At 37.7% G+C, this 25,082-nt stretch overlaps 5 protein-coding genes across 5 annotated transcripts; 3 read left to right on the plus strand and 2 right to left on the minus strand.

Moving 5' to 3' along the window:
* The first annotated feature begins 1,220 nt into the window (after window positions 1-1,220).
* Window positions 1,221-2,428, plus strand: LOC133871895 (uncharacterized). Its single transcript, XM_062309353.1, has one exon. It carries the CDS (start codon window positions 1,319-1,321, stop codon window positions 2,345-2,347), a length of 1,029 nt encoding a protein of 342 aa, XP_062165337.1. The 5' UTR covers window positions 1,221-1,318; the 3' UTR covers window positions 2,348-2,428.
* A 793-nt stretch (window positions 2,429-3,221) lies between these two features.
* On the minus strand, window positions 3,222-8,208 carry LOC133871328 (NADH dehydrogenase [ubiquinone] iron-sulfur protein 4, mitochondrial-like). The gene is made up of 5 exons (XM_062308751.1): window positions 7,970-8,208; window positions 6,885-6,973; window positions 6,116-6,245; window positions 4,521-4,550; window positions 3,222-3,514 (listed from the first exon to the last, which is right to left on the minus strand). The coding sequence occupies exons 1-5, from the start codon at window positions 8,117-8,119 to the stop codon at window positions 3,455-3,457; spliced, it is 459 nt and encodes a 152-aa protein (XP_062164735.1). The 5' UTR covers window positions 8,120-8,208; the 3' UTR covers window positions 3,222-3,454.
* A 665-nt stretch (window positions 8,209-8,873) lies between these two features.
* LOC133872053 (exocyst complex component EXO70I-like) lies at window positions 8,874-11,400 on the plus strand. The gene is made up of 2 exons (XM_062309557.1): window positions 8,874-9,761; window positions 9,986-11,400. The coding sequence occupies exons 1-2, from the start codon at window positions 9,003-9,005 to the stop codon at window positions 11,303-11,305; spliced, it is 2,079 nt and encodes a 692-aa protein (XP_062165541.1). The 5' UTR covers window positions 8,874-9,002; the 3' UTR covers window positions 11,306-11,400.
* Window positions 11,401-12,373: 973 nt separating this feature from the next.
* Window positions 12,374-15,156, plus strand: LOC133870456 (F-box protein At3g12350). Its single transcript, XM_062307584.1, has 2 exons — window positions 12,374-13,529; window positions 14,610-15,156. The coding sequence occupies exons 1-2, from the start codon at window positions 12,606-12,608 to the stop codon at window positions 15,072-15,074; spliced, it is 1,389 nt and encodes a 462-aa protein (XP_062163568.1). The 5' UTR covers window positions 12,374-12,605; the 3' UTR covers window positions 15,075-15,156.
* A 500-nt stretch (window positions 15,157-15,656) lies between these two features.
* LOC133870457 (LIM domain-containing protein WLIM1-like) lies at window positions 15,657-17,606 on the minus strand. The gene is made up of 5 exons (XM_062307585.1): window positions 17,285-17,606; window positions 16,724-16,820; window positions 16,597-16,640; window positions 16,288-16,377; window positions 15,657-16,197 (listed from the first exon to the last, which is right to left on the minus strand). The coding sequence occupies exons 1-5, from the start codon at window positions 17,417-17,419 to the stop codon at window positions 15,970-15,972; spliced, it is 594 nt and encodes a 197-aa protein (XP_062163569.1). The 5' UTR covers window positions 17,420-17,606; the 3' UTR covers window positions 15,657-15,969.
* Window positions 17,607-25,082: the final 7,476 nt, after the last annotated feature.

Genomic DNA, 25,082 nt, shown 5'->3' on the forward strand with positions numbered 1-25,082 from the left:
CCCACCCTAGCCTTTAAAGGTGGCTGAGTGATGTAATCGATCTTTATTAGTTAGGATTATATCTCTATCTAAGTAGGATGTATATATATCTAAGAAGGAGATATAGATAGTAAGAGTAGCGTTTGAATAAAAATCTTATCTCTTATAGTGAGAGAAGATGAGTTATAATCATTCATTTAAAGTTATCTTAAATAGCTGTAGGTTTCTATCTTTGAATAACAATAGGTTTCTCTAGCTAAATGTATGGAATAATTCTATCTAGAATAGAGTTACACTCTTATAAGAGTTTGTTAATTTTATTATGTATTTAAAGAAAAGACTATGGAATATATGTTAAGTTGAATTATTGTTTGATAAATACAGTTTACTGTGTTTTGAAAGTTCTTGATTCACTTGAAAAACTCAACCTATTTATTTTTTGTGTTCTTTGCTAATTGGTTCACATCTCCGATCGAGCCCATTGGGTGTACGTTGGTGGGTTTACTCTCACTTCTTAGTTTACGACTTGGACTACCCAGTTGTTCGTTGTTTTTCCTCGCGCCCAAGGTTTGACATCAAAGCCAAATTCAATTGGTATGAAGCAACTGAGCACTAGGCAGGTAGCCCACCTCGTGTCATTCTAAATTTCACCTGATCGAACACGATGAATGATTACAGGGCAAGGCGCAAGCGGCAGAAGCACCACTAGGGCGCTAATTGCGAAAAAGCGGCACGCTTTACAAGGGTAAAGACCACGTTTTAGCTACCTCCTTTGTGTACGTGTGTTCAACACCCCAAGGCAGCTCCAACCCTCCAATCGAAATCTACCTCATCCGTTGCATGCACTGGACACATGGAAAGCCTCCAAATGTAACCGACCCACCCAAAAGGGTTTTTGCGAACGGTCCAAACCAATCCTGATAGGTGTATCCACGCATGGCGGCCAGGCCCACACGTGTTGGTTGCCGGGCGCCACCGCGCGAGCCAGCGACCTGATTGGTGTCTCAGAGACAGCGGATGGCGGGAACAGTTGTCAGTACTTATTGTCCATCTATTCGATATGTGTAAGCATGCATGGACCCACTCATCGTGCTCGACTCCCATATGTCCTTTCTTTCTTAACCCTCGCAAACACGTACCCACCGTACATCTCCAAGTGTCGCTTTCTCCTTCCTCCTTGCTCCCTGTTGCCAAACGCTCATTGGCCAATCCCCACCCTTAAAAACTCGCACCCCATCTCCCTCAACTCTCCAACAGCTCTTTCCTTCCTTTCCTTCCTTCCTCCCTCAGAGCTTCCCCTTCAATTCGAACGCACACTGACACACACAAACCAGCCATCATGATCAAGACCCTGAATCCCTACTCCACGGCAAAAACGGCTGAGATTATGTCTCGGTACCGGCCGATAGCTCCGAAGCCTGAGGTTCCGTCGACGGACCCAGGGAGCGAGAGCCCCTCCATATCTCAAAAGATCAGGCAATCTCCGTACCTTAGAAACCTCTGGCCGCATTTGCAGGCCAGGCCTACCAGAACTAGAAAGCGAAGTAGGTCTGCTATGTCACTACCCTCCATCAATAGAACAAGGACCCATGTCCTTGGCTTTTCTTCTCCTTTTGGGTTCCCTCAACTGCCCACTCCGCACGAAGCAGCGGTTAGCAGCAGCTTGGAACAGCCGGCCACAGCTCCAGCTGGTTTGGTGACACTTCCTCTTCTTCCATGTCCTATATCTGCCCCCGTCGCCGCCAACCAAGCAGCGGCACCGGAAGTTGTGAAAACTTGTGGAGAAGAAAAGGTTATAGATTTGAACAGTACTCTAGCTGAAATTCCGGAGGAAAAGGATCTGTTGCAGCAACTGCGAGCACCCACCGGCGGCATTAATGTTATTGCCCCTCAGCCGATCCGACCGGTTGGCTCCAGTATATGCGTTGGCTGCATCAATGAAGAACAAAGTTTGACCCCCGCGGTTCAAATTCCTGCTAAGAAACCAGAAGAAGTCGAGGAGGAGATGGAGTCGGAGGCCTTACCGGCGGTCATATCAGACTCGAACAACAAAGTTAGAATGGCGAATTCGGCTTACAAGGAGATGGTGGGACAGCCGGAATGTTCCTGGCTTGATTCGATGGTCGCCAGCTCGAGCAAAAGGATCAATGGGGAGGTGATGCTTCATCTTTCCGACTCAAGCGTGCCGGTTTCGTCTAACGGCTTTTCCTGTTGGGTGAGGATAGAATGGGGAAGTGGGGGGAAGAAAAGCTCAATCAATGCTTTCTGTGATGTGATCAGGTTATCCTGCGAGTCCAAGAACTACCTCTTCACATGGAGGTTCCACACCCATACCAGAGTGGCAGAACAGTCTACTTGTAATGTGTGAACATTGTACTGTACATAAGCGTGATTACCACTAAATGCATCCCACCTATATATATATAAGAAATCAAGTACAGTTTTATCAGCTTTTTATTTGCTTTTATTTGACTCTTTTCAAAAATAATAGCCAAAGAACCCAAACAAGACTCCAAACATGCAACCTCCTAGAAAAGCATTTAGAATGGGTCTCTCAATATATTGCGGAATTAAAAATTAAATTAATTACAAATAAATAATTATTAAGTTGACACTTTTCTTTTTTTCTTTTTTGGTATAAGACAAGCGACTCACTCATTTATCGGAACTCCGATATGCTTCAATTGTTCAAAATTGATAGTTAAATAATAATTAAAACTTTAAGAGAGATATACCGTTAACGTTCTAGGTCTAATACTCTCTTTTAGCACACTAAATTCTAGAGTGAATTCTTATAATAAATTCGTGTTTAGAAGTTTCTTTAAATAAACATCAAGAAAACCTAGTTTTTGTTGGAATAAAATTTCAACAAAATTTGTCCAAATTTTTGGGCTTATATTGTCACGCAACTTTTGTATAGTCAAAGTCCGAATTAGAAAACTTTTATTTTAGAGATATTTGTTTCAATTTTTAGTTAGCTTTTCAATTCTGCTGATTTCACCTCATTCCGATACTTCCGCTAAAATTTATAGTCAAAACACTGAGACATGCTCAATTTAAAATTAACAAATCTAAATTTAACTCCAATTAATAAAATTCCGATTGACTCATTCCCTTGATTGATTAGACTTAACCACATTATATAAATTTTATATTCATTGATTGATTAGGCTTAACCACATCTTAAAAGTCTTCCAATTTAAGTTAAAATTCAACCCACTTGAATTTGAATCTATCATGTCTTGGATAAACTCCTTCCCCGACTTAATATGTGTTGGCACTGAATTTACAAAAACCTAACATCTTTTGCCTTTAAAGTGGGGAACTATCTCAAAAGAAGTTGTTCATTACACTTATTTGCAGAAAAGCTATACACAAAACTAACAAAGAGGTGACACCGAGAATAAAAAGCTTTTCAAATGAGCTTACATGCTCATAAGCACCAAAAACAGGATCTTAATTGGAAGATTCCAAATTAATCATCCTCGCTCTTTGGCAGCCCCTTCCATTTGAAGTTGTTTGCGTATGATTTGGCCTGCACATAATCAACGATAATATGTTCAAATAACAAACGCAACCAAAGCCATGCATCACTCATTGTAGACGCTACAGTCAAATACACTATAACCCGACTCCAAGGCTCCATTTCGAGAGAGATCGGGAAAAGGGAAAGAGAAGCTCTAGCAAATTGAGATATAGGCTTCTTTCTCTACAGCTTTTTTAAGGATTTACTTTCCATGGTTCTCGGTTCTTTGTAATGATAAGCGGGCTAAATAAGTAATTTTTTTTTTAAAATTTCATACCCTTAAACTTTTAAAAGTGTTAATTTAGAGTGTGTCTCTCTCTATCTCTCAATATTTTTTAATTTTACCCATTCGTTAAGATTTCTCGTTAAATTATATCAAAATTATCAATTTTTTTTAAAAAAAATAATTAATAATAATAAAAATTCAAAGACTCACACATAGATATTTTTGCGAATTCCATTAAATTCTTACCAACGCTTAAATCCTTATAATTTTCTTTTCCTAAAAAAAAAAAAGAAGAATATTTTAGAAATTTTAACTCCGTTTGAATTTAACAGAAAATTCTAACAGATAGGTAAAATTGAAAAAAAAAATTGAAAGATTAATATACTAAATTGACATTTTTTAAAGTTTATGAGTATGATTACAAAAATGATTACTACCGAAGTTTTCCCAAGTTCTTACCTCAATCATTCAACTGAATTACAAGAAACAAGAAGTAGAAAGCCCCCCCCCCCCAAAAAAAAAAAAAAAAAAAAAAGAGAAAAAAAAGGAGCAACTTTTAGACAAAATGTTTTGAGAACTGTGGGTATGCACTGGACCAGATTCGGATGGGAAAAATACAAGCAAATATTTTGTAGCAACTATTATTTAAGTTGTAATTAGAAGCTTTTGTCTTCTTGATTATAGACCGACAGAACATTATTATGTGAAACAAAATAAAACTTCCCCTAATCCATTCAATATAGCTACTTATTCATTTCATAGAAGATGGTAAGCGCAAAAATTACAAACCTTTAGAAGAGGCGTGTGACGCTTCTTGACCTGCAGAGGAAACAAAAAAAATCTGGTCACTACAAAGTTATTTGGGGTAAAGCCAATTTGAAATTGCGTTAAGAAGCTTAAAAATACTTTTTAGATAAAAAGCTGTGCAAAGTAAAAATGGGTGATAAAAACTTTAAAAAGTAGTTCTTTTACTTTTTTGTTCTAAAAAAATGCCAAAACATACTTTTGGAAAAAACTTGAAAATTAAACTTTTTCTCAAAAGCTCTTTTTTACTATAAAAGCTCCAGCTCCCAACACAATCCCGAACAGGCTTTTAGTAATAATACACTATTTTTTTTTTCATATATAAGTAATTATACATAATTATAAGAATGCATTTTATTCTACAATTCTAACTCTATCTAAATTTCAATATTAAGATTGTCTAATATGAGCTTGATGCACAATGCTTCAAAAAAGAACAATGATAAACAAATGTCATGACAAAACCAAAGTTCATAAATCAACTCATTTAAATGCATAGCGAAAAGAAGTCAATGTACTCTTTAACTTCTTAATGAGATGTCATAAGTTTATGCAGTGCACAATTTTGTCTGATCCTATTCACCTTAATATCTGAAATAACCATTTTAAATATAATAGAATGGCATAAAAGAATATATGTGACCAGCCCATTGATGAGGCTCCATAGCCGACCCTGATTTAATTAGGATTAAGGCATAATTGAATTGAATGGAGTTGTTCTCTCTGTAATGAGTTTTCCCTTTAAATTTCTTTCTTGTCTAATAGAATCTAAGTGATACATTATCTAAGACATGTAAACATCCTTGCACAAACATAAGCAATGTATCAGCTTCGAGCACTGGGAAAAAAATGTCCAGCGAAGACCTAATTCATCCAATCAATAAGCAAGCTTTTAATAGAAAGGCCTTGTTCGACTATGTTCAGCTTCCTAATGTAGAACCAACAATAATCACAAAAATCACACGGTTAAAGTAAGGAAAAAAGAGGAGAAATAAGCTAAAAGGTGAAAGTAGGGAAAAGAGATGAGAAAGAAGCTAAAAGGCGAAGAAAGAAAGAAGTTAAGGGGAGAGAAAGAAAGCTAAAAGGAGAGAAAGAAAGAAGAAGCTAAGGGTGAGAAAGAGAGACAGAACAATAATCAATTCTACATGTTTTTGATTTCATCAAAGTCTCCTCCCTTTAGAGGACAAAACACACTTAAATAGACGAACAGCGAAACCCTAATCTAATTGACTTTGAGCAAAGCCCATTTATTGACTACTAACAACCCAATTAACTAATAGGATCTAAATAAAACTACATGGACCAATATTAGAAGAAAATATAAAGAAAAAAAAGTATTGATCTCTAAAATTCAAAAAGACTAAATTTAGGTAAAATTAGTGTCTCGTCCCTTGCATCACTACCTCGCCTATGGGAAGAGAAAGTTCCAAAACAAGAAGTAATGTGATAACACCTGAAACTCAGGTCAGTGATGTTATACATATGTTCATAAAGTAAACACAAGATCAACAATTCAAAGACACTCAGGTCCAGGTACAATTTATGTGCACAGTGAAATTACTGACAGAAGAGGCACATACCTCGTATTCCCAACCATGTTTCTCAGCAAATGCTTTGGCAGCATCTTCACTATCAAAACTGAGTCCTGCCTCACCAACATTGGCATATGGATCCCCTGTTGATGTCCAACCCATCAACGGATTTTCCCACCTGTAAAAATGTTAAAAAGAAGAAATGGCAGTGCCATGTTGTTAACTATTATGAACAAATGTCCGAGTTTGCAGCAATATTATAAAATATGCTTTCTGGACGTTTAAGAACAATACTTACTACAACTACACTTATTATTTTTTTCGTATGTATTTTCTCTCTCCACTGGTCCTTGAACCAAGGACCTTTTAGCCTTGTGATTCATGTACAAAGCAACAGGTCCATGGAAATCCAGTTTCTTCACATGTGTTTGAATGTTACTAGCTCAAGCACACACATTATCAAGCCATATGAGGATGACAAGGGCATTCCTTTCACACCCCACCCCTCTAGCAATCACACCATACAAGGTGAAGGTGGCAATTTTCAGTTTTTCGCATTGAACTTCTACTTTCAGATAATGTAAGAGGGAAAAAAGAAGTGAGTGCTCTAATACAGGATAGAAATATTGAATAAAAAATAATATAAATGGTGATAATATGAAGTTGAGCTAAGCATTGCTATAGATACTTATTATTCATGTTAATAAAATGTTTAGTAAAATCTTAAACAGTGTGTTAACATAGATATTACTTGATGCTTACTGAAAGATATTTTGTGAAACAATTTTAATTTTCCACATGAATGGAGAGAACATACTTCTGAGTAGACAGAAAATTAATTTTCCATCTCCCAACTTTCCCAGAGCCTTGTTGCGTTGCAGTTCGAGCTGGTGAGTAAATTATGACCTGGCATGCATAAATTTAGAACACTGTGACCTGGAATATTTTAAATTTACAAAATTCAAGAATCCCCTAGGAAAGAAGAAGCAAAACGTAATTAATATTATCTTGCATCTTGAAGGGGGGTGCTCAAGAATATATCATGATTAACCAGTAATTTGAGACCATCATATATACAAAAGGTTCCTTGAATGGACAATTATAGAACATGGAGATGCAACTCACAAAGCCCCAGAGAGTTGATACGACATTCATTTTTCATGAATGGTTCTCCTTAAAATCAATACCAGAACAAAAAAGTACATTTCCACTGAATTTTAGTAGATCAACAACATTTATTTTGTGCTATGCAAATTTTTCTACCAAATTAGGCAAGCATGAAACGTCTGTAAGAGAATTATTTTTCTTAAAGAACATAACACCGTAAAAAATGGCTAGTGAAATACAACACATGAGGGCTTCAGAACAGATAAGAGCGAGAAAAATGAGTTGGTTTTATAATACTAGTGGGAGAAGATATTAAACTATGTGATAATCAAAATTGAAAGGTGAGGTTGATCCACTCTATTACAAGAGTGTCAATCTTAACAGTGTTCAAATGCAAATGCATCAAAAGCTGACACTTCTATGGTATAAACAACATGCTACCTCCCACAAATTGGTGAGGAAAATGAACAAACATCCATCACAAATAAGCATGACTTCAAGGAAAGTTCGAATTAAGCAGTTCCCACAGGAAAATAAAATGTACAATTCCTCAGTCAAATAGCCAAGAAATCTAGTTAAGAAACAAAAAGGCAAAGCTCAATCAACAACTTCAACTCAAGCCACACTAATAATAAGAACAATTATTTGAAATTTCGATTTCTTTCTCTTTTTCCTACAGTTTCTCAGCAGCCAAATGGAAAATCAAGGAATGACTCAAATCACCAAGTAACCGAATGGAGAAAACAGTGATAGCCAACAAATATACTGGTTGAAAGGAAAATTAAAGACCTATACCCTTCTTCGAAGGTGTTCTTCAGGGATTCCAGAAATCATGCCGACCTCACCGGGCTTGACCTCCACCAAAGCGTCCGAAGAGAACGATCTCCTTGTGGACATGAAAGCCGATCGAACAAGGTTGAGGCCCCGTTGCAGAGAGCGCGCCATTTCTGCCTAACCAAGGTTCGTCCCTGACCGAGAGCACACCGCCTTTGTGGACAATGCTGCTCTCCTTTTTCCAGTTCCAGAGGACTCTGGGAATGAGCGAAAATTGATAAAAATAGGTATCCCACGTGTCGTCATGGAGATTACCAGAAGATTCTTACGCGGCTTCTACTTGTCATTGTCCATTTTGCATTCGCAGCTATGCTGCCATCTCAGCACTTGTGTCTCTTTGTCAAGTGCCATGTATGAATGAATAAAGGGCATTCACAAATTTCACTAGCAGACATTTTCTACAGTAAAAAAAAAGAAAAAAAAAAAGTGATTTATTTCTTCCTCCGTCCTTCTCTCGTTCTCTCTCTTAACGTATAACACATCTAAAAAAAAGTTATTTAATAGACTATAATTAAATAGTAATACTATTTAATCGATTTTTTTCTATTATTGTAATACAACTAAGTGATGTAACTATGAAAATTAATCATTAAATCAGTACTTATAAAAAAAAAATAAAAAGTTATTTTTATTTTAGTGTTGGTTTATCCCAATTATATAGTCTACTAAATAATATATCACATTATAAAAATCCCCGTATAAATAAATGGCAGAAATTCTTTCTTTTTTGTCTTGATTGAGTTTGGGGGAGAATCTATCTTGGGTCGACACCGGCTTGCACATATTCCTAGTTTTCCAAGTTCCATTTGTTCGTTTCTACAAAGCCAATGCCATTTGTTCTTAGTATCTATCGAGAATGAGTCTCCGAGGTGGTTCTGCCCCACCAAAACATTGTGCTTGTCATTCTATTAATATATCATACGTACGCCTCACCCCCAACACAATCTGTGTACGTACCATCTCAGCGGGTGTCTGCGTGTGAAGATCGGGATCCATGGCGCTCAAGGAAGAGGATTCAACTCTTTCTAAGCTCGAGTCAGCGTGTTCAGATTTGAAAATCCTGTTGCAAACGTCAGCCAAAATGGACGAAAGCCTTGAAAACATGGACAAAAAGCTTGACCTTGTGGATGAATCTCTTTCAACGGCCTCAAGAAGAGTGGCTCCTTTACAGTCCTTAGCCATGGCCAAGAAAGCCCTCGACACGCGAATCAACCGCGCCGTCACTCCCGCTCTTACTCTCCTCGACAGCTTCAAACTCTGCGAGTCTCTCCAGGACAACCTCCTCGAACTCTCATCCAATTTATCATCCGAAAAAACACCCAGAAATCGGCTCAGGAAACTTCTCGAGTACGTGGACTACGTCGATCAGCTGAATGCCGCCATTAACGGGATCAGTCAAGAGGGAGAACCGGTGATTCAGAAGCTTCAAGAAGTGGTGGAGTTCTTGAGCAGGACGAAGGCGACGGATCAGTATAGAACGCACCGTCTCAGACAAACTCTGGCTACTCTGAAAGCTCTCTATGAATCTGAGGTTGATGCGATGAAATTTGATGGGCTTCTTGATGAGGCTCTGTTGAATTTGCAGGACGAGTATGAGAGTATATTAGAGCAGTTAAGGCATCGGAATATAGGGGAAGCAGGGACAGTGACATCTGATCTGGGTACGGATCTGGAGGTTGAAGTTCTTCGACGAATTTCGGAGACTCTAGCTGCCAACGATTGTCTCGACATATGTATTGGCATCTTTGTCAAGGTACGTGAGATGTTTCCTCTCGCTTCAAGCATGTAACTATTTTTTCCTTGTCTTTAACTAAAACTTAACTTTAGTAAATTTTCTTTATATATATAGTTATTCAGATTAGAAACTGTACGTAGTAATTAATAACCATAAGATTTCATTAGTCTGTTGTTGGTTAGATTTTGATCTTCAACTACTCTGATGACTGACATGTGTTATGCATTTTTGTCATCCGGCAGGTGAGATACAGAAGGGTAGCCAAAGCACTGATGCGGCTAAGCCCAGATTACCTAAGAACATACAGACCCGAAGAAATCGACGAGATGGAATGGGAGAGCTTGGAGACGGCGATAACCCTTTGGATCCAACACTTGGAACTCGCACTCAAAACAGTGCTCGTATCAGAAAAGAAATTCTGCAACCAAGTTCTTGGGAAAATCATGGACGGACTGGTCTGGCCAGAATGCTTTGTCAAAATCGCCGACAAAATCATGGCAGTCTTCTTCCGATTCGGAGAGGGCGTTGCCAGGAGCAGCAAAGAGCCCCACAAGCTGTTCAAGCTCTTGGACATGTTCGACTCTTTGGAAAAACTCAAACCCGATTTCTCAGAGACTTTCGGCGGCGAAGCCGGAGCAGATATCTGTACGCGGTTCCGAGAACTTACAAAGCTCCTCGTAAACTCTTCAAGCAAAGTGTTTTGGGAATTCGGCCTCAAAATCGAAGGCAATTCAGATGGTTTTCCTCCGCCACAAGACGGCTCGGTCCCCAAAGTCGTCAGATACACCATTAACTTCCTCAAAAACCTCGCGGCCGACAATTACAGAGCACCCATGGCCATGGTTCTCCGAACAGAGCAAATATGGAAAGCGGGCATTTTCTCGAAACCCGAAACGGACGAGAACTTACTCAAAGACGCCATTTCGAACGTCATGGACGCTCTTCAGAGAAACGTCGAAAGCAAAAGGTCGCACTACAAGGACAAAATCCTCCCCCACATATTTGCCATGAACACCTACTGGTACATCTACATGAGGACGAGAAACACGGAGCTAGGAGACCTTTTGGGAGAGCAATACATGAAAACCAAGTACAAGGCTGTCGCGGAGGAATCAGCGTACATGTATCAGAATCAAGCGTGGGGACATCTTGTGAGGCTGCTAGACAAAGAAGACTTGAAGAGGCTGCAACGCAAGGAGGCCCTGGGAAGCATAGTAAGAGGAAAAATGGAGGCATTTTTGAAGGGTTTAGACGAGATCTCACAGAGGCACAGAGGGTCTTACAGCATTCCTGATTTGGATCTGAGGGAGCAGATTAAGCAATCCACCATGAAGCTTCTGGTGCCGCCTTATTCTGAGTTCTTGAACACGTTCTCGGCTGTGTTACAGGGGAAACAGTATGTGCAGCAAATAGAAGGGTTGCTGGGTCAGATTTTTGAGGGTGACGATGTGAAACTGAAGAGGCGGTATTCCAGAGATCGGATAGGCGGGGGCAATTCATTGACCCTTGAGGGAGAGATCAGGGATTTTCGACGGTCCAGATCAAATATTAGCGATATGTGAAACCTTAGTATTGTCGTCCGATTGGTATAGTATTCTGGTCGTTGTTGGGTGATAATAGGTAGAGATATGGCGTTTTGTGTGGTATCGACTGTAGATAATTTGTGTCTTTTTTTTTTTTTTTGTCTCTTTTTGTTTTTTAAGACAAATGTTGAAAATATATATGACAACTAAATAAAGAAATTTCCCTTAAGAAGTTTCTTTGTTTTTTCTTTCCTTTTTTATTAGAAAATATTTAAATATATATATATATATATATATATATATATATATATATATATATATATATATATATATATATATATATATATATATATATCTTAACATAGTAAGAAATTGTCGCATGTAATTAATAAGGTTTTTTTAATACTTTTTTAGTACTCGTGGTTTGCTATTATATCAAATAGCCATCGAGATTACAAAGTATCACAAATAATATATGTAAACATATAGTTGAACCTTTCATTCATGTTCCGTTTAAAAACTTAACGGAATTGTAAAGACCTATCAAAACCAAACAAGTGTTCCTCCTATAACATTATTATGCCATGACAGCATTATTAAAAAATAACAAATTTTAAAACAAAATTACAAAATACATTAGTCGGTGTACAAACGGTTATAACTTGTGGTTATTGACTAAAATCATTAACCACTAACCACCTAAGTAGCTATTGCATTTTACCAACCGCAACCAATAACTACTTAGGCAGAGGCAGTTATTTTTATAACCATCGGTTAGCGATTAACTACTTTCGCTTAGACAGGTAACGGTCGCAGTTATAAGCGGTTAATATTTTAAAATGGTTATATAAGCTTCGTTTGTAAACTCCTACCCTCAGGAAAGCAGGGGAGATTGCGGGGTAATTCATGCGGATCCAAAAAAAAATATTTGCTTTTTTTATTTTTATTTTTATTTTTATTTGTATTAATCAAAACTTTCTCGTGCATCACCGATTATCGGCTATCAAAAAAATCAACGCCGAGGACACATGGCACCGTTACTGCTGTGTACACTCACTGCACTCGATCAGATACTGAAATTACATTCTTACTCCCCACATTCTTAGACTGCACGTTGTCAATAGCTTGTACGACTTCGGTGTCATGTTCTACCTTCTTGCCACAGTCCCAGACTCAAATCACTTGGAAGAATAATTCCCATCCCTTCAGGAATCTACCAAAGATCCCCCTTTATCCTCTCTCTCTCTCTCTCTCTCTCTTGTGTTTGCCCAGTAATTTCCATTTTCTCGATATAATCTTCAACTTCCCGAGAAAATCTTTTCCAACTCCGACAGAGAAAATGGCGAATCCCAGAACCGATCAAACAGGCGGTGCTTCCATTTCCTTCACCGACTTCCCCGAGGACGTCCAGCTCTGCATCCTCTCGTTCCTGAACCCCTGCGAGATTGCCGCCTTCGCCTGCACCTCCAAACGCTTCGTCTCGCTCTGCCGGAACGACGCCAAGCTCTGGTTCACCATGTGCGACCGGCGGTGGGGCTCCGAGACCCAGATCAGGAAATGGGGCAACGGCAAGATCGCCTACCGACTCCTCTACAATGCCCTCGACGAGTGGGAGAATCTCATCGGCTTCTGGCGACGGAGCGGCCCGGGAGCCGCCGGAATCTGGTCTACGCCGTTGGTTTTCTTCGAGTGGGGCCCGTCGTTCCTCACCGGTTTCAGGGTTTCCCCGTCGAAAGACAGAACGTACAGTGTCAGAAAGTCTCCGTTTTTGTGGATGAGCGTCTCACCGGAGGGCCAGGTCGTGAACTTTCTCGACCCCGACGGTCGGTCCGACTTATCCAATGGTTTCGGGACCGAATTGGATTTCTCAGACAACAATTTGGTGCAGGCCAATGTCAGTTTCATGGGGAAGACCCATTTGGTTGTGGAGGAGAACACGAGCTCTGCGAGTTGGAGTCCTCAGGAGCAAAGGAAAAATGGGATTCAGAGGAGTTCGAGCACGGAGAGCCTTCGCGGCGGGGACGATGATATAGAGGACATGATCGGAACCGAGAGTGGGTCTCCCGGTAGCTTACCGGACCGGCTGATGTCGGAGATTTATCAGCATTTGGCGAACCGGACGAGCCCAAATGGTGGGGATAAGAGGAGGCAGAGGAGGAGAGAAAAGGAGAGGCAGGGGAGGAGGAGGTGGGAGCCGGAGCATTTCGTCAAGATTGTGAATTGCTCGCCCATGCCGTCACGGCCTTTGCAGGGCCTCTGGAAGGTATGTTCCAACGCTTTCTATTCCCTATCGTGCTTTTCTTCATCAAATAATAATTGGAGTTTTTAGGGAACAGTGTTGTTGATCATTTTGGTAAAAGTGTTGTCCTGGTGCGGTTTAGACTTTAGTCAGTTGAGTGTTGGCTAGGGATCCATATGCCAGCAATTTGTTGGCGGATTCCTAGCAATCCCGACAATAAAGGTGAGAGAGCTCTTAAGGGCCACTTGCCCGCGGAGGGGCAGGCAGCCGCAGGCTGTCCGACACCTACTTGCAGCCTGCCTCCTGCTCGGGCTGGTAGTTCCACATAAACTTTCTCACATTTATTGCCGCAAGCAGCAAAATTTCTGGGATATGCTGTTTGAATACCTTGGAGTCCAGTACCTACCCCGGCTACCCGTACTTGTTTCTATGTTGTTATGTGCACGTGCATATGGATGGGACTCCTTGCTGATGGTAATGACTCAAAGCTTCTCTTTAGTTTGTATTATTGAAGACTAGAATATGGAGGAATATGTGGGCTACTTGGAAACCACCCATCATAGCTTATGAGAGTGAGGATCAAATAAAAGTGAGCTGTAGCTACCTATTTGAAACATGAAAGCAGGTGGGAATGTATATGTTCATGAACGAACCCTGCATCTATTTTTGGAAGCCATTATATCGATCATTGGTTAATCAAGCTCGTTGTCGACAGACTTTGTGATGTCCTTGAAGGCACAGAGTCTAATCATCTTGATTGTAGCTCTCTTCTAACTCGTGATCCATTTTCGAGCTTAACGCCTTGTTTGTGAATTGAAAACGACCATTGCGAATCAGTGTGTATGTTGATTTTGAATGCCACCATTTGACAGTCTTCTGAAAATGAACTGACAAAACTAGGACCCAGCTGGTTGAGAAACACATTTAGTTGAAGAAATCATGTGAGTATGGACTGCTGTGGTATCATCAAACTGATTTTTTTTTTTCCTTCCTGTTTACTTTTTCCATTATTTCTCCCGTATTACCCATTAAGTATCATGATTGGACGATGGTTAATGCATGTGAGATCTTCATCACGGCTTATCTTCCTGCATTCCATTGCAGGGAATTTGTGGTGACATGAGCCTGGATTTCTATCTTGTGACATATGACGACATAGGGGGCATCGCCTGCCGAAGGGTTGGAGACTCCTCCGAACGAGTTTCTAGTTGTGCTCCTGTATTCTGGACATCAAATGCTACGTTTATAGAGTCTCCATTTTCCCCCGAGGAAGAATATTTGTATGATACTCGCATGCATGTTCGACCACTTGAAGCAGCAAATTACTTTCACGGAGAACTCCTTTCTGCAGAAAGTGAGATGGTGTCTCGCATTCTTTACATCAACTCAAGTTACGATTTAGTTATACCAGGAAGTACTGCAAATCCTCGGCGTGCCGAAGGAAGGATTTGGCAGTACAATAATGGTACATTTGGTTTTGGGTTTCTTCGGGACAATTTTATAATAGACCTGAAGCATATTGCCGAAAATGGTTGTATTCTTGATACGATGGAGCTCTGTAGTGATTAATTTTCTTATCTGGGATCATTCTTGTACATGCCATTTGTGCACTGTGTACTATAGGTATTATGGATATCAATTCTTTTGATAATATCCTTCTGTCATGATGTTCCTCTCTCTCTCTCTCTCTCTCCACTTTGTAGGTTTCTATATATGGATCATAGAGATCCATGATGATAATTATTAATTCAACGGGCTTTACCATCTCAAGGTTCTAAATTTTTGTACAGAGGTTCCCTAGTTACTCCATATCGGAATTCACTGCAATTTCTTGTCCGACAGTAATTATGAAAGGCTCCCGACGAAGCCCATCTGGTTAGGCTTCATTGGGACCTCTCACAATTGCCTGTCTGATTGCATTACAATCAGGATAAGTAATTGCAAAGGGTTTTAGAAACACGTGCAATCGGACAGACAATTGTGAGAAGCACTCGGTCTAGCATTCCCTTCATCTTTCTAAAGAGAATGCCCCTTAACATATGTTTCTTGCTATGCTGAAAACCAATTATGCATCCTTGCAAATTTCGACATTAACTTTTATATAGGCAAGCAGCTGGAATGTAGGGAAGAAGAAATATTGTAAAGCAGAAAGGGAGAAAGTGTGGGATCATCAACATTTATTGAAAATGGAACACAATAAGAGTTAACAACAGAACATCAATACTTGTTCACTGTATCACGTGCTGGGAATCGAGTAGGTATTGGCATCCATTTGAGCATCCACGATCTTCTTGCAACAAACCCCATAAAACAACAAATGAAGGCGCGCACACTTCAACAGGAAATATTAAGAAGTCTATCTGCATTCTAAGCAAAAGGCCTAAAATCGGTACACCAATCGGACGGAGGGCGGATAGAAACACATGATGGGAAGGCAAAAAACCAGAAGTAGATGTCAAGCAAATCATGTCTCGGCAGCAACTTCCCTGCCATTGGATTTCTCATTCGTTGCATCCTTCTCATGATCTCCCTCAAGCTGGCTCAAGTTGCCCTTTTCCTTGATGAGTTGAGTGTGGTGGTATTTGCAGTAGAGTCGGCCCTCGTGTGCAATGTAGTTGGATGGGCTGATTACACACCCTCCATGGCAGCATTTGAAACAGCTCTTGTGATAAGGAGTCCCATTTACAGTAACCTTAGAAAGAGAGCGTCATTTTCCAATATTATGTATGATGTTCATGAATTGTATTGAAGGACATTCAGAAAATCGAAAATTGTTGATTACCTTCTCAGTTGGATAGACGGTGTTTTTGCAGCCGACACATTTGTCTCTGGTTCCACCAAACATACTTGAAACCTTATTTGCGGTGGGTTTCTGCAAAAGTAAATCAACATTAGTAGCAGGTACTATGAGCTCTTTAGGATGCCTGAGCAAGCACCTAGATTTAGGGCCGCTTTGAGTTTGTTATTTCAAAATGTGCGATCTAAAAATAACATCAAGAAGTGTTTGGTAAAATCGCGGTTGTTTTAAAAAGCACTCCCAAACTATACGTTTTTTGAGATTCGGCAATTTTCGCCTGGAAAATCCCATTACCTCGCCATCAACAGGTTTCTCCGGTTTTGCAATTTTTGGTGTCCCTGAAACCATGGTTTGGAACAGAAAGAAGTCAGATTGAGCAACTGAGCAGAGTTAAGACTCTAGCTGAACTCATGTTTGTTACCTTCAAAGCTTTTGTCAAGGCTGCCAGTTCTTTTGAACAGCTGATCAAAGTGTGGCCTGCAATAGAGAACTCCCTCAAAGGAATTGTAATTGCCGAGCTGCAAACGGATCTATACGTTAATGGGTCGTATATGAGATCTGTAAGCGATAAAATCATATTATCCTTATATATAAATTGGGCAATTGGTCTAATCTGGTGGGTTAAAGCCATCGATTCGATCAGAGAAAGTTGAAAGAGTCAAATATTGGAAGATTAGATTGTTCTGAGCACAAAAAACTTGGATCCTTATCAATCTTTGGAGGCAAACCAGCCTGGACGGCCTCCTTTCGTCTAAAAAAGTAAGAAATTCTTTCTTTTGGGGAGGGGAGGAAGAAGAAGAAGGAAAAAGAACAGATCGGAACTCAAACCCAGAGACAAGAACAATATAAAAAAACAAGTGGGAAATGGTAGTAATTAGTAAATAGTACTTTTCATGGTAGCATCATAAGCTCTTGTCCTGTCACAATGACTGAATCAACAATAGATCAATGACCCGGAAGTTGAATTAAACGCAGCGTTTACCTTGAGAGTTCCTTTGCAGTGATGGCATCGGAAGCAGGCTTTGTGGTAGATGCGGTTGTCGGCGGTTAGCTTATCAACGAGATAAACAGTCTTGTCACAGGCCATGCACTTCTGGGTTGTTCCTGCAAACGCCATGTGTCCTAGCAAATGCACCAGAATTGCCAATTGGGCTCTCTTTTCTGCTCTCTTAGAGAGAGTTTTTGGAGGAGTTGTTCAACTGGGAGGAGAAAACATGTGGGGAGGGAGATAAGAAGAGGAGCTGACAGACAAGTGTGAGTTGCAGCCTGCAGGAGATTGGTGAGACCAAAAGTAGACTTTCAGATGATTAAAGTTAGTGGCATTTGGCAATTGTCAATCATTTTGTCCAAATTTTAAGCACCTAACCACCTTTGTCTCTCTGATATTTTTAACTCTCTCTGTCCTCTAAACTTTGCAAATAAATTAATTAAAATAAAATTTAAGGGCACGATCTGAAATTCTGTTAAAGGGACTGCATATATTTTATAATAAAATCCAAACCAGTAATGATAAAATGGAGAACTGGTTTTAATTACTTTTATTATTATTATCTAAACAGTCCAAACTATATATGTTTTTGAAGAAACTTATAATAAAATGGTAAATAAGAAAAATAGCGGAAAAAGTAGAAAATGGAGGCAAGAGACGTCCACGTTTACCACTAGAGACGAGCTCAATATGACTACATTTTCACTCTTATTGCTCGATGATATTTACAGTACAATTTACTCATATTTTAGGAGAATTGAGATAATGAAGATAAGATAATTGTGGATTGATTTGATTAGGATTAAACTTGATAACAGTGAATTGTGATAAATAAATCTCCATTTATAATAAATTATTTTAATTCCTTACCATTTATTCCAAATATTTCATCATTTGAGTAGTAGGAAGAGGTGAAGTCCTACGAAGACAGTGCCCTACTGCATATTGATGCCTTAAAAGACCTGTATTATGGAATTGGTATTTATAAGTTCATCCACACCTCAGTTTCCCATCTGCTGATTTATAGAATTAAATGTAGAGTAAGATAGACATTGATTTTAACATAAATATGTGCCTGTCATATACGTACGGACAGGGACGGAATCGAAATTTTTCATACAAAGAAACCAAATAATGAATGTATACTTCAGAGGTCGCCTTGTTAGAGATGATGACTCGTATTCTAAGTGATAAAATGACATTGGTGTTTGGTACAAAGGCCTCGTGGATGGAACGGAAACAAGACCGACTCTGTTTTTGCCCGAAGAAGGGGGTAGATGCTTCGATGGGGTGGCAATGGTTCCAGTTAAAAAGAAAAACAATAATCTTGTCCAAATGGGAAAATGAAACTGATAGAGAAATGATGAGTAACATGTTCTCTGAAAAAATCATTAAAAAAAATTGGACTTGAAAAATTCTGTTTAATTCTCATTAACTAAATATTTTCTTTGTTTTTCAAAATATGAGGCCCCGTGGGCTGTCAAATGCCAGCAGTTCATCACTCAACTCCTAGCTGGCCTACTTCCATTATGAAAGTATTTCTTTCTCATATTCTCTTCGTTTACAAGCAAGGAGAGTCTCTAAAGTGCATTTCTTTTTACAGCCATGGACAATGAGACCCCCAGTACATGCCCTGGACAAGGCCATGTGATGGTGAGCTTTTACCAAAGGATAAGTCAGAAAATCAAACAGAATACGATCCCACGCACGGTCACAATCACTCTTTCACTTTGTTAAATTATCATTTATTCTAAAGGAATAAATTAATTAATCACAATCGCTCTTCACCTCGAACGCCCCGGCTCCTTCAATTTGTTAGATCATCGCTTATTCCAAAAGTTTAAACTAATCGTTTAAAAGGATCGGACTATATGATACATAATATGCTGAGGCAATGGCACATGAGCCTGAAATGATGGAGTTAACTAGTCTTTTTGATTTTCCACCTCACTCAATGATGGAAAGAGATGAATATCTGCCAGCTTTATTTCCTCCATCAATGTCCCACAATCTTGCTTCATGAACTTGGCCGGACCATAGATCTGGTGGTTAACAACTTGGCACTGATTGGACCCGGGATGCTTGAAAATGGTGTGGACGTCTGGTCCAATCTCATATCATATCCTCTACAAGCAAATCTCTTGACATCCCATTAGAGATTTAAAAATGAAACTTTTTATTCATATTATATAGTGCAAAAAATATCTTTATACCCTAGGTTTAACAATTAAAAAAAAAAAAATTCCAATTTTATCGGATTGTTCATATTATTAAGATTATCAATTTTCAATCTAAACACCACATATGTATATATATTGAAACCCAAGAAAGCATAAAATTAATCAACACGATAATTTTGCTAACGGAGTGGAAACTTTTAATTAACTCTTAAAAAAAAAAAAACTACTTTAGGGACTAACCAATCCCATAGATATTCACGATGTTACAAATTGATCGACTTACAAGACATTTGTAACTCACGACTCAATTTGCAATTCTGGCAAACGACTTGTTCACCTCCCACCGCAGTGGTTTTAGAACTTCTAACATTCTCTTACAAATATCACATTCACGAACAAACATTATCCCCTGCAACCCAAAACTCTAGGAACTGGTTTATCTATGTTTATTGATGAAAATCAAGGAGAAGCTTTTTATCTGTCTAGGCTCAAAAGTATTCAGTTTCTCTCTAAAGTTTTTTGAATATATAGCCTCTCTATCTATGAAAATGATGTCTCAGTAAGCTTATATAGGTATGGTGAAATCTGGGTTTTAAAAAGTAAGTCGGCTACTAAAAAAAGAGCATGTTACGAGTTTGTTTGAACGAGACTACGAATAAGGCTCTCGAGTTTTAGTATTAAGACTTGATGCATCATCTCATTCAAATTAAATTCGAACAAAGCCAGTTTTGAGCTAGTAAAAGTTGGATTTGAAAAACTTTTTTGTGAAATATATAAGTTGTAGTCATTTGAATTAACTTTTCAACACCACCCATCTTGCCTTCATCTAATGTCGAAATCAAAAGTTATGTTATTCATCTAATCGGAGCAAAGACCGATTAGGTCTTGGCTAGACATTATTCATAAATTAACTTGAATTTTTCATGTTTTGGACTAACTTTTACATCTACTTAACTCTTAAATTTAAATATTACAACCTAAAAACCATGTTTTAACACCTGGATTTGCCAGAGGATATATAAAACGACTTCCGCTATACGAAATTCATGTGTTAATGAAAATTACATTTAACCCATCCAAGCTTATACCCTATTTGCAATCACTTCCAAACTTTAAAAGTGACAATTGACCCTCTTAAATTATTTAGCCTTTCACTTTGCCCTCTATATTAAATTTTTCTACTAACTCCAACAGAAGATGTGTCACGTGCGATATGCATGATAGCAACAACTATCAGTCAAAAGGCTTATATTCTAAATGGCTAGGACACGTTGCTCTTGTTTGACCGGCCTATATTCTACTTAAATTATTTATTTTATCCCGGTAAAATTATAATTATGTCTTTTGATTAAAAATAAAAATTAAAAATTAAAAAAACAAAACAAATTTGAGTCAAATGAACAATTTGAGTCACATGACTCAATTGTCACTTAACTTAGAAAATGTTGATCAAGCAGATAAAGTGAAAGAACTTAATAATTTTTGTCGCTTTATAAAGTTTAAAAGTGATTGCAAATAGACTTTAAGTTTGAGAGGACTTAGCGTAATTTTTTCCTTTTTTCTATTTTTTTTCTTGTTTTAATGTAATTACTCTTAGGGTGCGTTTGGGATTGCGATTTCGTAAATGAAAAGTGTAATTTTAAACCAAATCGTAAAAAATGAACCGTTTGAGAGTTGTGTTTTTAAAAAATTGCGATTTGAAAAAGCAAAAAATTACTTTTTTAAATCGCAGGCAATAGAGTTTTTTTTTTTTAAAAAAAGCATAATTTTAAAAGGCTAACCTGCGATTTTAAAGGTCAAACTGTAATTTTGTCAAATACTTAACTGCGTTTTTAAAAATTATTTTTTTAAATCACATATTTTAAAATTACTATTTTTAAAATCACACTTTTTAAAATCACAAATTCAAACCAACCTTAACCTCTTATGTTATTTGAATCAAAACATTTGTTGCCGAGGAATATGTAACGATAGAGCCGGCCAAAAGAATACAAAAATATATAATAATAATAAAGAATAAATAAATAAAGCCCATTCAAAATAATAAGTCCAACTATCCGCTGGACCACTCCATCCGAAAGATGGCCGAGGCAGGCTGGTCCGGGGACCAGTCGAACAGACTCGCCTTCAAAATTGCACCTCTCAGTTCTGATCACCTTTTCACAAAACAAAAATTCTGATAATCTATTCTGCCACAACTAAACCCCACCAAAGGGGAATAAAAATAAAAATAAAATAAAAATCTGGCACCAGATATATATATATATCCTCAAAACAGAAAAAAAATAAAATAAAAAAATACTTATATAAACATACAATAATTGCAATGTGTCCAAATTTTAAAAAGTTGCAACATCATCAAATTATTAGTTCTTTTAATTGAGGAGTGAGTATTTTACACACACCATACACCTTCCTTGGAACTCCCCTTTGTTCTTTTTTTTTTTTTTTCTTTTTTATTAAAAAAAAAAAAATCCCAAAACACATTGGGTGTAGGGAAGACGTAGAATAAGAATGTAAAAAAAATCATTTATCCTTTTAATTTAGCCTCTTTCCATTAGGGGTGAAAATATGGATGTGGTTATTAGCGATATCCACATCCACAAAATGCGGTTATCATTTTTAGATATCTGTATCCGTGTCCACGTTATATGATTACTATCCGCATCCGCGTTGTTATTGTAATTGTTAAATGCGTTTATTATCTACTCTGCGTATTAGGTAATGAGCGTTTTGGATTACTATTTAAATCTATATGCAATATTAAATAATGTAGTTATAATTATATACAAGCTTAAATAAATTAAGATTCAACTTGTTACACAATTCACGATTATTAGTTATAGAGGTTCATTGTCTCATAGAGTAATCAGGATTTAGATTAGCATTGGAAAAGAAAAGTAAATGCAATGAGATATGACTTTAAAATAATAGCAAAAAAAAAACCTAACATAATCTAAATGGCCTAAACTTACCAAATCGAAAACATCGTATTAGGGAATTATATATATAGAGAATGTGGATACGATTATAGTAACCGTATCCGCATTCCCTAAAACAAGTATCCACGTCTGTATATACGGATATTGGTTTTTACTAACTACACCCACATGTGCGGATAGCGGTTAGGTGCAAATAGTAAATACGGACGGTTATTATTTACTCGCATTTTCACCCCTACTTTTCATTAAAGGTCTTTTTAAAAAAAAATAAAGTTGGTCATGTGCATACATGCTACTCAAAATAACCTACATTAGATTAAAAAAAGTCATCCGGCCAGTCATGGGACCAAGCCATGGGTCAATTACAATTAGAAATTTTTTATTTAAAGTTGTGTTATTTGTACACATACCTTGTACGCACGCTCACAATGAGTGTGTACAATGTGTATACAAAGTGAGTATGTACAAAAATGATTTTCTTTTTTTTTTAATATCATGTGATGCGTTTGTCATCAAGTTAACAGGAATTTCAAATGGCATGGTTAAATGAAATAGGCTAATAATTTGAGAATCAATTGCAATTTTTGAAAAATATTATAATTTGGCTATAATTTTGAATAAATATATTCAAGTTTTCAAAACATTTCTGTTTGGATGCTAAGAAAACATAAGAAAAAGCCACTCATCTAACTAAAACGACCCAAAACCTCAAAAAACCGCAAGACAAAAATATATTCAAGTTTTTATTTTATTTTTTATTTTTTTTAATTTTATCAATTTTCTCATCAAGTCATTACTCAGCAATCAGCATTACAAGGGAAAGGACCGAAGAGAATGGGCACGATAGGAGAGAAATGAAAAAAATAAAATAAAAGAGAGAGAGAAAGAGAAAACGAATTTAATGACATTTTAATCATTTGATGAGTAAACAGTACTCACTCTCTTCACTCACCAAAACTTTTTAGTTATAGTAGTAAGGCTACTAAAATGTATTTTATGTGTTTTCATCAAATTGCCTTATAAAAATAGTTAAAAAGCTATTTTGTTGAGACTTCTTACATTTTAGGGCTTTGGTATTAGACCTTTTCGTTTAAGCCTAGAAATTGGACCATGGGCTTTATATTATTTTTTTGGGATAAATACCTCATTGGTACCTGAGTTTTACGTGTTTTTAAATTTAGTACCTCAGTTTTGTTTAGTATCATAGGTGGTACCTGAATTAAGGGTAAAAACCCATTTGGTACCTCTGTTAGATTTTCCGTCCAAATTTTAACGCCTCGCCACGTGTCAACCGCTGAGGTTGACACGTGGCACTACATAAAAAAAATTAAAAATTAAAAATTAAAATCTTTAGAAAATGATTAAAAATAATAAAATTTTAAAAAAGAAAATTAAAAAAAGAAAAAAGAAGAGGGGTGGCTGAGCCACCCCCTTGGCCGGTCTGGGGTGGCCGAACCACCCCATAGGGGGTGGTTCGGCCACCCCACAGTTGAAAAAAAAAAAAAAAATATATTTTTTGAAGGGTTTTGGCCCTAGGGGGTGGCCGAACCACCCCCTAGGGCCAAAACCCTTCAAAAAAAAATTGAGGGTTTGCCCTAGGGGGTGGTTCGGCCACCCCCAGTCCGGCCGGTCTGGGGGTGGCCGAACCACCCCCGTGGCCCTAGGGGGTGGTTCGGCCACCCCCTAGGGCCAAAACCCTTCAAAATTTTTTTTTTTTTTTTTTTTTTCAACTGTGGTGGCCGAACCACCCCCTATGGGGTGGTTCGGCCACCCTAGACCGGCCAAGGGGGTGGCTGGCCACCCCCATGGTGGCCAAGGGGGTGGCTCAGCCACCCCTCTTCTTTTTTCTTTTTTTAATTTTTTTTTTAAAATTTTATTATTTTTAATCATTTTCTAAATATTTTAATTTTTAATTTTTAATTTTTTTTTATGTAGTGCCACGTGTCAACCTCAGCGGTTGACACGTGGCGAGGCGTTAAAATTTGGACGGAAAATCTAACAGAGGTACCAAATGGGTTTTTACCCTTAATTCAGGTACCACCTATGATACTAAACAAAATTGAGGTACTAAATTTAAAAACACGTAAAACTCAGGTACCAATAGGGTATTTATCCCTATTTTTTTTTTATTTGTAGAATTTTGTGATTTTTCTTTTAAAGGTGTGCTTAATCTAAATTTTGAACTAAATATTCTTGTAAATTATAATATGAAAATGCAAATTGAATTATAAATATTGGGCAATACAAGTATTTATAAGTTAAATTCAAAAATAAAAGTTGATAATTTTTTACATAACTTATAAATTCAACATAAAATTATAAAGTTTAGGTTTATATTAATCGAGTTCGGGTGATAAACGGATTAATTGAGAAGGAGGTAAACTAGTAACACTAACACTACACCGCTGGCGACTCCTAAGTTTTGTCATAGTTTTTTTGTTTGAGTAATGATTCACTACCACCTAAATATACAATTTTTTACCACTTTGTCTATGTGGCAATATGGTCCTCCACCTTAATTTATTTTTAAAAAATGAAAAAACTCAAAAAGTAGTAGGGGATCACCTTGCCACATAGTCAAGATGGTAAAAAATTGTATATTTAGGTGGCATTGAATCATTATTTTTTTTGTTTTTTCCCAAACCGTTCACTCCTTGTTGGTGTCTGGGA

Source organism: Alnus glutinosa, chromosome 6, assembly GCF_958979055.1.
Source record: "Alnus glutinosa chromosome 6, dhAlnGlut1.1, whole genome shotgun sequence".
Classification (NCBI taxonomy): domain Eukaryota; kingdom Viridiplantae; phylum Streptophyta; class Magnoliopsida; order Fagales; family Betulaceae; genus Alnus; species Alnus glutinosa.

Bases quoted from the DNA above. Each gene is read 5' to 3' on its own strand.
- LOC133870456 (XM_062307584.1), top strand. From the start codon at position 12,606: ATGGCGAATCCCAGAACCGATCAAACAGGCGGTGCTTCCATTTCCTTC. The intron at 13,530-14,609 runs GTATGTTCCAAC...ATTCCATTGCAG, and splicing joins CTTTGCAGGGCCTCTGGAAG to GGAATTTGTGGTGACATGAG.
- LOC133871328 (XM_062308751.1), bottom strand. From the start codon at position 8,119: ATGGCGCGCTCTCTGCAACGGGGCCTCAACCTTGTTCGATCGGCTTTC. The intron at 4,551-6,115 runs GTATGTGCCTCT...TTTCCTCTGCAG, and splicing joins AACATGGTTGGGAATACGAG to GTCAAGAAGCGTCACACGCC. The intron at 3,515-4,520 runs GTTTGTAATTTT...GATTATGTGCAG, and splicing joins GTCACACGCCTCTTCTAAAG to GCCAAATCATACGCAAACAA.
- LOC133872053 (XM_062309557.1), top strand. From the start codon at position 9,003: ATGGCGCTCAAGGAAGAGGATTCAACTCTTTCTAAGCTCGAGTCAGCG. The intron at 9,762-9,985 runs GTACGTGAGATG...GTCATCCGGCAG, and splicing joins GTATTGGCATCTTTGTCAAG to GTGAGATACAGAAGGGTAGC.
- LOC133871895 (XM_062309353.1), top strand. From the start codon at position 1,319: ATGATCAAGACCCTGAATCCCTACTCCACGGCAAAAACGGCTGAGATT.
- LOC133870457 (XM_062307585.1), bottom strand. From the start codon at position 17,419: ATGGCGTTTGCAGGAACAACCCAGAAGTGCATGGCCTGTGACAAGACT. The intron at 16,641-16,723 runs GTAACAAACATG...CCATGGTTTCAG, and splicing joins CCTTGACAAAAGCTTTGAAG to GGACACCAAAAATTGCAAAA. The intron at 16,378-16,596 runs GTAATGGGATTT...TTACTTTTGCAG, and splicing joins AGAAACCTGTTGATGGCGAG to AAACCCACCGCAAATAAGGT.